Source organism: Athene noctua, chromosome 15 (genome assembly GCF_965140245.1).
Source record: "Athene noctua chromosome 15, bAthNoc1.hap1.1, whole genome shotgun sequence".
Taxonomy (NCBI): domain Eukaryota; kingdom Metazoa; phylum Chordata; class Aves; order Strigiformes; family Strigidae; genus Athene; species Athene noctua.
In genome coordinates this window covers 11,316,739-11,329,779 of record NC_134051.1, presented here as the reverse complement: position 1 = coordinate 11,329,779, position 13,041 = coordinate 11,316,739, and the positions used below count along the sequence as shown (strand labels likewise).

Below are 13,041 nucleotides of genomic sequence, written 5' to 3'. Positions count from 1 at the left end.
AATATGTTCTTTATCAAACTAGATGTGATTATATAGCAAAAGGAAGAGTGGAGTAGCATCAGAGAAAGGAAGCAAAGCCAGGAGTCTAATTAGTATTTCCCTCTGTAATCACGCCAGTGTAGCTGGTGTGTTACAAATAATAAAATCAATGTTTTTTCCAAGAACACAAAATATTAGGTTTTCAGGATTTGGGGAAGGGAACTACATTGTGTCTGGATGGGTAGTATTTACATGATAAAAGCTGACCTTTTGCAGCAGGGGAAAGTGAAACAATGCAGCTTCACAAGAGGGCGGTGAAAAGGGAGAGCAGAACATCAGCTGGTACAGTGGAAGCTAAACAACATTTTCGTTTGCTCAACAGATTCAATCTTTTCAGTGTTCTACCCACTACTGCAGCTTCCTTTGATGCAAATAAATCCCTCCTCTGCCTCCTTTCAAAGTACAAATCTACTTTGTACATCCTCGCTTTAATTTATTTATCTGGGGGAGCTTAGCTCAGGCACAGCATCTGTGAAATTCTTGTTTTTTACTAGTAATGACCGTATCTGAAGACATGTAGGAATTATTTGGTTTAGATAATTATTTAATACGGTTTTCCTAAATTAGTGACAGAAGAGAGAGCAGTAAGCAACCACATTAGGATTCTAATTTCTGCTTTCCATCAATATTAGAGGTAGATTATGCCAACAAAGACCAGGATTTGTTAAAACACACAGTGGAAACTGTTTTGTTTGATCACGCATAGGGCCAGAACCTCACCGTAAATAAGATTTTTAAATGGAGTTTGTCTGCCCAAACAGTTCTGTTGTAAGCAAACAGCCCTCTCTAGATCCTGACATTTTAACAACATGCTTGACATAAAGAACAAGCACTGTGTTTCTCTGACACATCCAGCTTCTGTCTTCACCTTGTTTAAATGTCAGGCAAGTCTTACAAGACATAGATCTTTGTCAGGCTATTTCAGAGTAAAAGGACCTCTCATGTCTGTTACCTTCCTGTTGAGCTGGATTCACGTATGTGCTATTGGAACGTGGAGAAGTTTATTCAGCTGCAGCACTGTTTTGTGAGCAATGACATAGCTATATGGAGACTTCCACTGAGGTCATCCCAAAGATTTGCATTTCATTCTTACTTGAACAAGGCTCACAGCAAATGGGTTTTTTACCTCAGAATAAGCCCTTGCGTGGGTTTTGGTGCCTTTAGGGAATTAGATTGAAAGAATCTTGTAAGATACTGGTTACTCTTATTGCACACATCCAGATTTTAGTTTTATTGTGGCATCTTATATTGTGACTGTTCTGAAATACATGTCTGCACCTATTTTCTTTCCCAGCATGCACTGCCTTTGGAGAACAAAGAATATAACATTTCTTGCAAGTTAGGCAAATTCTAGTTTTATATACAGGATGTTAACAATGTAAATATTTAAAGAATTTTTTTCATTGCAAGATAATGAATTTGTCAGTATGACATCAGCTGCAGTTAATTCATAGTCTGTCACCCCCTTAAATCTCTATATTGCTTTGTTTTCTTTTTTCAGTCTCTTTGAAGAAAACTCTTGCTATTTGACTTTTTTTCCAGATTGCCTGGGAACCAGAGCTCCTTCTTCAGATGAAATTATTAAATTAGGAGAAGCAAATGTCTTTTGGTCAGTTCAGGAACTGAAATGCATGGACACAGGGGCTTTTGACAAAAATGTGGAACTTCTTGGGACTATCTCAGGTTTTAACAGTTCCCAGCTTATTGTCTTGAAGGAAAAAGCCAAGCAGGTAACTATTCTGTCTGTGAAAGAAAATTATATCCATAATTTGATTTGCTGCTGTTGAAGTATGCACTTCTAAAATAACTGTGCTATGGCAATGTCACTACTGCTGCAAGAATATCTATTGTTTATTGGGAAAATAATGTGAGATGGTGATAGAAGACTAGTGCCCTTGCAGGAGTCAACAGGCAAGTGGTTCTGAGTTATTGGCAGATGAAAAAAAAGAGTACTTTTACTTTTGAATTGTTTCCCAGTGGCTTGCTTCTCACTTTTCTTTCAGAAATGGAAAATCAGCAAACGGCACTATAGGCTGTTGATTGGCCTGCTGAGAATTAAGCTCTGCATGTTAAACTGTCTACATCAGTGTTAAATATAGTTTACAGTGGTGTAAAACCAAACTGACTGAAAGAGGCTCTTACTAGCTGAATAAAGCTTGTTCTCCCACCTTTTTGTCACAGATAGGGACAAACCCATCAGTTGGAAATTTTAGGGAGGAGAAAACCCCACATGCATTTAGTCTATATTTACTAGGATGTTACTGGTGAGTGCAAGTTACGGAAACACAGCAGAAAGAAGACCTCTATCTTTGCCAGGCTGTAGATTCATGGAGAGGAACAGGACTGCAGTCTCAGCTCTTGCCACCACTCCTGCAGCACCACCGTCACCTCTTTCTTTCAGAGTGCAGCAGTGCAGCTCCTCTTGAGCTCCTCACAGAGGTCTCTGCCCTGTGCTCAGCCCATACCTGATGCTGCAGCCCATGCTGCAGCAGCAGTGCAGGATTCTGGGACTAAAACTTTTCCCCATCTGGCACTGCAGCACAGGTTCTGTGCCAGGGTACGCAGGGCGGAGTGCGGTGCTGGGTGCAGTTCACGCGCTGTGGCTGCGGCAGAGCATCAGCAAGGTGTTCGAGCACCAGCACTGCCTTGGCTAGCTGTGGGCTGGGAGAGAAGTCAGAACTCGCTCCATCTTTGTTGCTGGTGTTGCACTCCTCCCTGGGGGTGACCTCCTTTTGCTGCTTTGTGGTTGCCTGCTCTGCCAGGGAACAGGTAGTATCCCAAACATACTTTTGTTTCATGAAGAAAAAGCCTTAGGGTGCAATAAGACAAATTGTTTTGGTTGCAGAAAACCCAGAGGTGAAGAAGCTACCTACCATCCCCAGCCTATCTTCAGCTTCCTGTCACCAGCTTCTGCTGGAGGTTATCTGCTCTCTGCTCCTCTCTGCGTGGCTAGCTACTTCGTAATCCCGTTCTGTCAAAATGATCCAGTGTTTTGAAAGTCCTTTTTAGGCTCCATCATTCTGACAGAATGAGGTTAGGAAGCATCTATGAGTGCGGTTGGCTGCAAGTAGGGCAAGTGCAGATGCTTGGAGATCCGAGGGCTGTGACTTCTGGAGGAAAGCAGGAGCAGGGGGCGAGGTGGGCCTGGGCAGCATCTCCCTAAACCAGCAGCTGGAGACAGAGTAGTGGAGCTGACCATGACTTTTGGGTAGATAAGCCCAACAGTGCAGTTTTTAGCAGAGAAGTTCAGCTTTTAAACTCCTGAACTGCAGGTGCTCAAAGAGAAGTGGCATTAACCAGATTTTCGAAAGCAGATGGTGACTCTCTGCAATTCTGCCTCTGTTGCCTTGCTGCGGTAGGACAACAGCCCACTGCATCAAATGAATTCTTCCCAAGACAGCTTCCCTCTGTCTGCACAGAGACATGTGAGTAGGAAAAAGGAAAAAAACCTGATACAATTCTAGAAGAAAATAAAAACAGCTCATCTGAGATAGTGGGAACTGAAATATTTTACAGCAGTGCAACATAATGGTATGCTTACAGAGTGATATCTGTTGGGGAGAAATTGCCAACAAGGTTAATGCACTTACATCCCAGCTATATTCAATTCAAAGATACACAGATCTGTAGTGCACTGAATGAAACTATGTCTGTGTGAGTGTTTGTAAGACAGATTGCTGCTAGACAGGCTTCCTATATGTCTGCAATATGCAACACAGTGTTAACGCTGAAGGTGAAGCACGAGAAATCAGAGAGTACAGGCAAAGCTCTTTGAAATTATGTGCATAAGATGATGTTGTTATTAACTAAAGGGCATCTTTGACTAAAGGTTTGATTAAGACAGCTTTAATTTATCCTAAATTGATTGATTTCCCCTAAAAGAAACTGCATACTACTCACGGTCCCAAACTAATTCAGAAAGTCTAGTTATCAGATTGTGTCTTAATGAGTAAGAAGCTTAGCTCACTTGCAAGTGGAAGGTCTCCAAGCTTTGCGATAGTAACAGATGTATGGATCTGTAGTCTCTAGGTGACTGAGGACAAAGGAGTGTTTCAGTTTCATGTGTTGTGTTATTTATAGTGTTATGTCTGAGATTTCATCCAGCACTGTCAGATAACACTATTTATGAAATACTTCAAATTCTGTAGTTTATGACCTAGATCAGGAAATAGACACATGACATTTTTAACTGCATGGGTTTCATGTATCTCTTAAGCTAGAGAATTAAGAGCTTTAAAATTGGGTTAATGGATTTTACTATCTGTTTTCTTTGGAAGATTGACATTTCCCAGGCTTAGACCCTTTTTCTGGTTTTTTATGACATCATAAAACCAACATAAAAGATCTGGTGGAAACTCAGTCAGGATGTACAGGTCCAGGAAAGCATCTCTTCAACAAATCCTTAACCCCAGGGTCATAGTTGAGAAGAGCACCTCAGCAGCCCTGAGGCTGCTCTGTGTTGGATGTGCATGTTGGTATGAACAGCGGATGGTTTGCAACTCTGCGTAAGGATTATTTTATTCCAGAGATGTGGCCCTTTTTAAAAAATTTTATGCAGGTTGTACAGCTTCATATGTATCTGGATGTACAAACACAATTTAGTAGGCAACTGCAGAGATAGTCCTTCTGCAAGTCCTTTACTAGCTTTGACCTTTCTGATTTTTTGAACAAATGTTACATTGTAGATAGCCTGAAAATGAAATAAATATTTCCATGAATCAGCATGATTGATAAACTTAGCCCAGGACCAGGCTTTTAGTTTTATTTTTCTGTGTGAAGTTAGCAGCATAATCGTGTACCAGAAAACTGTCATGTATTGACTGACATAAAGCAAAGTTGCTAAATTATATGAGAATTTTAAAGGGAGAGCTTTTTTTTTTTTTTAAATGTATGCTTATCTCATTCAAGTCAATTCCTCCAGCCAAAACCCAGTGTCTTTTTTCTGTAAAGACAGTTGACCACATCCTGAGAGATACTGACCACTCATTACTGTCTTCTATCATTTCCAACTAAATGTAATTGACAGTTCTAGCCTCTAAAATTTCAGCTTTTGATGGACTTTTCTTTATTCCTTATTCAGGCAGACCTTTTCCTGAAACGAAAATTTTCTTAGGGTTGATCTGTGGCAGCTTTTGAATCACTGTAACTATATCACAGATGAAGTTAAAAGCAGTGAAACTTGTCAGTTTAAATACATTGGTACTGTTTTAGAAGAACCCCTGCTTATTTCTTTGTTTTTACAGAGCTTTACAGATTTAACTGTATCTGTACACTTTTTTTTTTTTTTTTAATATTGTATGCACCTAAACTAGAAATCAGAACTTTAGGAATTGGCTATTTGACTGTATTACCCAATTCTCTACTTTTGATTTCTGCTTTCCTTGTCAATGGCTGAGCCAGAATGACTGGTCACAAAAGCAATTTAAAGTCACTCCACTGGAGCAATTACAGCTGCTGTAGAAGCCTGGGTAGTCCTGGTGCTGCTTTTGTTGTAGCTATGTAACAGTGTGGATCTCACACAGACTCGCATTTTTATTGTATTCAGTTGGTACTTGCTCCTACAGCAACACTTCCAGCAGTCCCTGCGCTGACGTTATCAACAAGTTCAAGCTGTACAAATTGCAGCATTTTTAGATAAACTCATCATTATTAGTGTAGAACCTTGAAAACCTTCCACAATACCTAAGCTCTGCCTTTTGTGTGGAAAGAGGCATACCGGCTATTGGAACTTTTAAAACCAAGGGTTTTGAGAATGGTGCATATAGAGGAAGATTCATAATGATCCAACAAACATTACTGAATCTCTTTTAAAGGTTTGGGGATCGCTGCCAGACTGGAAGAGTTATCATATTGTTTCCCTGGGCCGCACTGCTCTGGCGCTCACTGAACATGAAATCAAAGAGCTGGATTTGCATTCTGTCGACACCATTTCTGTACTTAGTCAGCAAACAGAATGGACTTTTACCCAGGTAAGTATGTTTTTGCATGTGCTCCTAGTGAAAGGCTCTGGATTCACCCCGTTTGGGACTGAATTCCTGGAATTGCCTAGGAAACATGTAGAGCAATCCATACTCCCTGCTGCTTTTCTGCAGCTGTGACCCCAGTGAAAGTGGGCAGGTGGGTCAGCGCTGATGTCTGGCTGGCTGCTGGCTTCCCTGTGAGGTGGCCAAGAGGACATCAATCACTGTTAGTTGTGGTGGTGACGAGTGTATTCTTTAGCACTTGCCCACTAAGTAGTAGACAGAGGTCAACAGCTCGTCTCATGCTGGCCCCAGAACAGACACTACGCTAGGAGGTATTAGCCCTTCCTAACTAAGAGTAATCACTGAAGAGGTAGTGTGCCCCCCAACCCCAGCATCCCTAGAAGTCTAAGTTATTAGTAAATATGCTCCTCTCTTCTTCCTTTCCTTGAATAATTTCTAGTTGTGTCAATGGGACTTTCATAATAAGAGTCCAAAGCTTTTATTTGTATGCAACTGAGAGTGTATTTCTGACTGTGACCCATACCATCAGGGCATCTCAGCTGCACAGGTGCTGGCATGGTGGCAGCCAGCTTTACCAGAACATCACAAATCTCTTTAATAGATTCTTGTTCTGAAGAGCACCATCAGAAGGAAGCATCTGGAAGAATTTCATACAATACTAGTTGGCTTTTAAGATTTCCTGCTGTCAGTAAGAATAGCTAGTTAAAAAAGATTTATCCTGCCTAACTTGTCTAAAAGTTAGGCAGACAATTTGAGCTAGTCATTTGAGGCAGGCTCAGCATAGTGGGTAGATTAGGAAATCTTGGAAGAAGCTTGTTTCTTTCACTGACTTTGGAGAAAGCCTTGGTGGCAGGCTTAAGCTATTGTAGACACACAGTTCTTAAATTATTAGTTTAGAATGAACACCATCCTAAACAACTTAGGCTTGAAAAGGCATTTTGACACCAATATCCCATTCACATCTGAAAATTAATCCTAAACACAGATCACCACCTATGTATGATACTTAAATAAGACAAGACAACCTGAGTATTAGAAAAACTAAAAATTTCATATTGATCCCCCTGAGTAATTTATCTTCTAAGATCTTCATTGAATTGGGCAGTTCTGCTAGGCAATTCAACACCTGTTTCTTCTGGTGAAGTGTTTCCCTGTGACGCAGCAGAAGAGGTACAGAGTGTTTTCAGGTCACTAGCACTTGGGAAGTGGTTGTGTAACAGTGCCCTTTTTAAGTGTCACATATAGGTGGTGACAGCGCTTCTCCTGAAGGCCATGGCAAAACTCCAATTAATTACATTGGGGAGGCTCAGGATTATATGTGGTCCATAGCTTCTCATGAGATTTTGGGATTCTAGTAACAAAATCTTCAATTATATTTACTCTGCTCATGCATAATATCTTACTGCTTTTGTAGGCAAGATCTATTTTGCAAGGTTTTCTAGAAGACTCTGGCCAGACGATCAGTACACTAAAAAGCTTTGATTTAGTTGGATTAGGAGCTATTCTCTGTGCTCTGAACTCCACAGAAATAATGTCCATAAGGACTGCTGAATTCAGGTACTACATTTAATACTTAATTAAATATTTATTAGTATCTACTGATAAAATTTATTGTGCAATTTGTTTTCCTTTGAGATTTCCAGAGCCTAAAGGACACTTTTTTACATTTTAACTGCTTTTAGAAAGGCAATAACTGTTATAGAAGGTGTACACTAGTTGTTTAAAATGTATTCTATTTTAGGTTTCCTCTGCCATTTATATCCCACTATTTAAGTGGTGCATTGTGAAACCCAGGTTTTCGCTCAAAGCATTAAACATTTGTATGCAATTTGTGTACATATATTTTAAATTGAAAATGGGTTTACAGTGTTCTTACAGCAGACTAAGTATATCCTGGGCATATTTAGCATTGCTTGTAATTGCAGCATTTAACATTAACCTTGTTGCCTTTTGCAGTGCTGCTGTTGCAAGAATTGGCCTGTTGTTTTGTAGCACCCCTGTTCTGAGACAGTTTAAGAAGATGACAGAATCTGTGTTGGGCACTGCTACCAGCTGGAATGGCTCTATTTTACAGGAGATTGGTACTATAGCAGGTAACAAAATTCAGGCTCCAGATGGTGATGGTTCTGAAGCATTGTTATTAAGCATTAAGAAACAGGTTCACGTAGCAGTGCATTTTTCTAGACTGACAAAAGACATTTCTTCCAGAGAAGAGTCACCTGCAGGGATGGACATCCAGCAATTTCATTAGCACTGAGGAGAAGTTGTGGTATTGTCCATAAGGTTCTCTGAATCTGCTCAAACCGACCTTGGGGAGCACAGCCTGAAGTCGTTTGGGTCTTGTAGGTTGGAAAGGGTAAATCAAGGAGGGCAAAACCAACCAGGATTTCAGACCCACTCACTATTTGTGAACGATGCTGCTACAAGAGTGGCTGTATGGGGTCAGAGCAGTGCTCTAGCTGACCAAGCATCCTGCCTCCAAGAGTGGAAAGAATGGGCTCCCAGGGAAGAGCGGAAGAGCAGGGTTAGCCTGGAGTGATAACCTCCAGAGTGCTCTCACAAGCTTGGAGACTTCCTGAGCCAGAGGTCACACAATTTTGTTCATGGATTCTTTTCTCTGTGATCCTTTAACTGCACATTGAACTCACAGAAACTTGAGCTTCCCCAATGCCTGCAGCAGCGATTCCACGCTGTAAGTACCTAATGGATGAAGAATTAACTCCCATTACGTGCTTGTGCTCCCTAATCTTGCATCAGAAGAGGCTATGAACAAGCATTCCCTAATAACACTGCTTATGATTTTATTGATTTTTATCATTGTCTCTTTTCCAAGATAAAGTAACTCAGGTAGAGTACATTCCATACCAATGGTCAAGGTCAGATGATTTGTAATGTTGGAATATAATGAAAGAAAGAAAAAAAAAAAAAACAGTATCTCTCTCCGTAACGCACTGGAGCAAACCATTTCTTACATACTGTGTATAAATGCTTAAAATTTGTATTAGCCTAAAAATAAATCTACTAAAAAGGAATATTAACTGAGTTTTTTTCCTATTGTTTTTTTTTTAGGTGGTTTGAATGAGGATGAATTAAAAGCTTTTGATAAAAACTTGATGCCGTATTTCCAGCCAATAGCAATAAGATGTATACCTCCTGAAATTTTCCAAGTAAGAGTTTGATTACTAAAGAAGTAACCAGATTTCTATGATTTTTACTCTAGTGTAAACAAAATGTAGCACTGATTTATAGTTTGGTTTTGGGTTTCAGCAAGAATTTTTCTATGGTGTGTTAAATGAGAGGCAGTCAAGGATCTGAAATGTTAACTTTCAGCTATATCATCTATATTTGTGATGCCCATAAAATATGCTAGACAAACTTTATTTATTCCTCTGAATGTTTCCCAAGAAAAAAGCAAGATCTAGGGAAAGAAAGCAGGGAATGGACTCTCTTTCTTCCAACACTGTATTCAGATCTGAGTTTTCTATTTATTAACATTTGCAAGGATGCTATCATAGCTACAAATTTCTCTGCTGACTGTGTAAGAGTTTTTTTATTATCCTAAAATCTGGCAGCATTCTCCTGAGTTAGCTCTGAAAAACAGATTGTACAGGCAGATACAGATCGGAAAGGAATTACATCTAATTACAGCAGTTCTGAACATGGACCAGAAATTAGAACATGGATCTTGAGATCATTTCCCCAGACTTTATTTGACTTAGTGAAAAGATTAATATTCTGCTTAGGCTGGTCTCTTTCAGATGCTTGGGCAAGGAATGTACTTATGGACAGATGAACTAAACAGATAGTTAACTGTGTCAGCTTCCATAAAATAGAAAAACTTGAACACTAACTGTTCTGCACAGTACCACAGTTTAGAGAAGCCTGAAATGTCCTTAGTGAAACTATTTATTTGAAAAACAGGCAAAACTGAAGATGTATAGCACCTTGTGGAATTTCTTTCAACTAGCATGCATTTTTGTTAGTAAGAATAGTAATGATACTACAAAATGTGCTTAACCAATAACAGGGCACCTTCTCAGAAGAGTTTGCTGTATTTGAAAAATGCAAAGCAGATATTGGTTTTGTACAGGTTTTGTATAAATTCATTTTACAACTGTATGTAATGTATTACATTATGATTTATGAAAAATTAAATTGTATTATGGACTTTAATTGAGTTAAGAAGAGGCTTGGTTCAAAATTTCTGGACCTGTAGGCATTTCAGTGACTTTACTCAGTTTAAAACAGCACACCATTTAACAGACAATGAAAAATTGAGAAGGGTTTAGTCCATTCTCTGACCTACTTGGAAGTGGAATTTAGTCTTTCTAAAGCAGAACCTGGATGCAGAATTGTTGCAGCAGAGAAGGCTTGTTGTGTAGGAGGGCTAAAATTCTTGTGACTGCAGAATGCTAACTAGAATCAAAGCAATCCAGCATGCCCAATATATGTAGGCTTTACAAACTAGTTAATTGCTGTGTGATACAAGATAATTACCATAAGATTATGATTGCCATGTTTCATTTTTAACACAAGTTTTAATATGACCAAACTTGGAAGATTTTCAGTCTAAAAGAGAAAATTGAATAATGAGATTAAAGCATGGGGGTTTTTTTCATCTCGTTGCTCTGCTGCTAACTGTAATCAAAGCTCAAACATAGGCTCAAGTGAGGTTGCTTGGGAGCAGATATAAGAGGAAGAAAATGAAAACACAAGAGGATGCACAATGTCATCAGTCTTTGAACAAATCAGAAAAGAAATGGCTGGAAAATTAAACTCCAGCAATATATTGAGGAAGTGTCCAATACAATGTTGGCATAGGAAGTTTCTCAAGCTGTCAGATCCCAGCAGCAAAGAGAAGGGTGAAAGATAGATGAGTGGTCAGTGAAGTAAATGCAGAGGATTTTTTTTAAGCTCTATTGAGCTCTTTTATAGCAACACAGTGTTGAAGGCTACTTCCCCTCATTCCAAATGCAAGACAGTGCTGACTTCTGATTCCTTACCTGCCTTATATAATTGACAGCCTAAACCAATTTTTCTGTCTTTTATTCCTCCTAGGCATTGTCCCCAGAACAAATAGCAAACCTGGGCCCTGAAAATGCCGCCATGGTTACCAGATCACAGCGTGACCATCTGAATGCATCACAGCTCCAGAGCCTTCAGCTGGCACTGGACGGAGCCAGGACAAGCACCCCAGAGACGCAGAGCGGTGCAAGCACTACCCAGGCAGTGCAAACCCCAGCTGCAAGCGGTGAGTAGAGTCGCTCCCTCCTCCTGCTTAGAAGGGAAAGGGACACACACCAGTGGGGTGCAGTCTCACAGCACCCACCAGTATCAGACCTCTATTTTGAGGGTGGGTTACAGTGAATTTTCTAATCAACTTTTTAACTCATGCCTTGAATCACATGCCCAACCGAGACAAACAGCAAGGATGTTGTTGGATTTAGCCACACAAAGAGATAATGGAGGAAGACTGTCAGATGGCATTAGCAGCTGTGTGCTGCTAGTAGTATTACACTATGCTAAACACTAGTTTGTGTAAAATGTAGTCTGGAACAGAGAGTTTTTGCCTCTCCTTCTTTCCATTTTCTTTACCTAAATTTAAGGCAGGGCTCTCCGTCTCTGGACCTTCAGATCACAACCTTTTTCTGCAGCAGAACCTTGTTTGCAGAGCTGCAAGTGAAAGGAGGTAGCACTGAGGTAGATTAGCATCTTTATCCAGACTGTAGGACCCCTTGAATAGTTTTTCCTGCTGTTTCCATCCTATTTGGAATTAAAGCTTCTTAGTACCTATGCTTCAGTGATTTAACATTTCTCCATATTGCAGTTTATTCTGGGCAAGTTATCCTGACAAGTATGTTAATGGACATTCTGCAATGAGTAAGAGTTCGCACATAGTCAAGCCAATGCTGAGAATTTATCCCTATCAGACATCAAATATTGTTGCCTCTAGTGACATCAGCGAGACATAAGCTGTTGAAGAAGAGAGAGGGATGGTGAGGTACTAAAATAGGAGTAAGGAGAACTAAATTGCTATGATGCCCCTGCTGGAATTAGAGCAGACCTTCCCAGAAGCACAAGTGGTGCTCTCAGCCCAGCTCCCTTGTGCGTGTGACCTGCTCTCTCTGTAGATATGCCAAAGGGAGGAGTTTTCTGGATAAATATCACCTGAGTTCTTGAGCTTCTCATTCATTATTCTTATCTCTAATGAGTACCGCCCCTATGAAATGCTTCTCTTCAGAGCTGTGTGCTAAACTGGAAGTGACCGTTCTGGCCACTGTCATCTTTTGAGCAGCTGAATGTAATTAGGATTGAAATGTTGAAATTTGTTGCACCTCTTTGGGGTGCGTAAGTCTGTACTAGACCTGGACTGTATTGTGACATTGCTTTCTGCTTTTCAGGTGCTCCTTGTTTGAGTGGCTTCAGCATCTGGTTGTGTGCTGTGTTTACACTGTGCCTGCCTTTCTGAATCCATGATTGTTAAGGTAAGTTGTATTTTCAACAAGAGGTACCTTTATAAAAGGAACAGAGTTCACCTGTAACAGTGAACAACACAGGGTGAAGGACTGTGAGACCCTTCTCCTGCTTGGAATACAGATAACAATTTCCGAATAATTTTTCTGTATTACAAAGGTGTTTTGTACCTCTGTTAGACTATCTTAGAATCTAATCAAGGGTAAAGCACTTTATCTTATCTTTACTGTAAAGCCAACCTTAACATTAAGAAAATTATATTTAAAATTCCATGTAACACCAATCCATTACTGCATTGTTATTTGGAACACGTTGGTATTAATCTGTATTTTGCCTGTTCCAGTCTATTGATAAGATTTTATTCCACTACCACTTTGATAACCTCCAGTTAAAAGAATATTGCCATTAACTTTCATTGGATTTTACTATTTTTACAGGCTAAAATTTATCAAGAGCACTGGTGGGCTTAAGGTATAAATTCCAATTAAGCAAACCAAATGCTTAAGTGTTCTACTTAGTCTTTAAGACTGCAAATCAAAGTATG

The 13,041-nt window shown here is 39.8% G+C and overlaps 1 protein-coding gene across 7 annotated transcripts in view; it reads left to right on the top strand.

Moving 5' to 3' along the window:
- The window catches only part of OTOA (otoancorin), a 41,985-nt gene that overhangs the window by 27,974 nt on the left and 970 nt on the right, over positions 1 to 13,041 (top strand). For all 7 annotated transcript variants that reach the window (XM_074919795.1, XM_074919802.1, XM_074919799.1 and 4 more), the window contains 7 exons: positions 1,582 to 1,769; positions 5,853 to 6,008; positions 7,438 to 7,580; positions 7,980 to 8,116; positions 9,093 to 9,190; positions 11,082 to 11,274; positions 12,425 to 12,508. In XM_074919795.1, coding sequence (XP_074775896.1) covers positions 1,582 to 1,769; positions 5,853 to 6,008; positions 7,438 to 7,580; positions 7,980 to 8,116; positions 9,093 to 9,190; positions 11,082 to 11,274; positions 12,425 to 12,492 — 983 coding nt within the window. In that variant the 3' untranslated portion in view covers positions 12,493 to 12,508. The remainder of the gene's footprint in view (positions 1 to 1,581; positions 1,770 to 5,852; positions 6,009 to 7,437; positions 7,581 to 7,979; positions 8,117 to 9,092; positions 9,191 to 11,081; positions 11,275 to 12,424; positions 12,509 to 13,041) is intronic.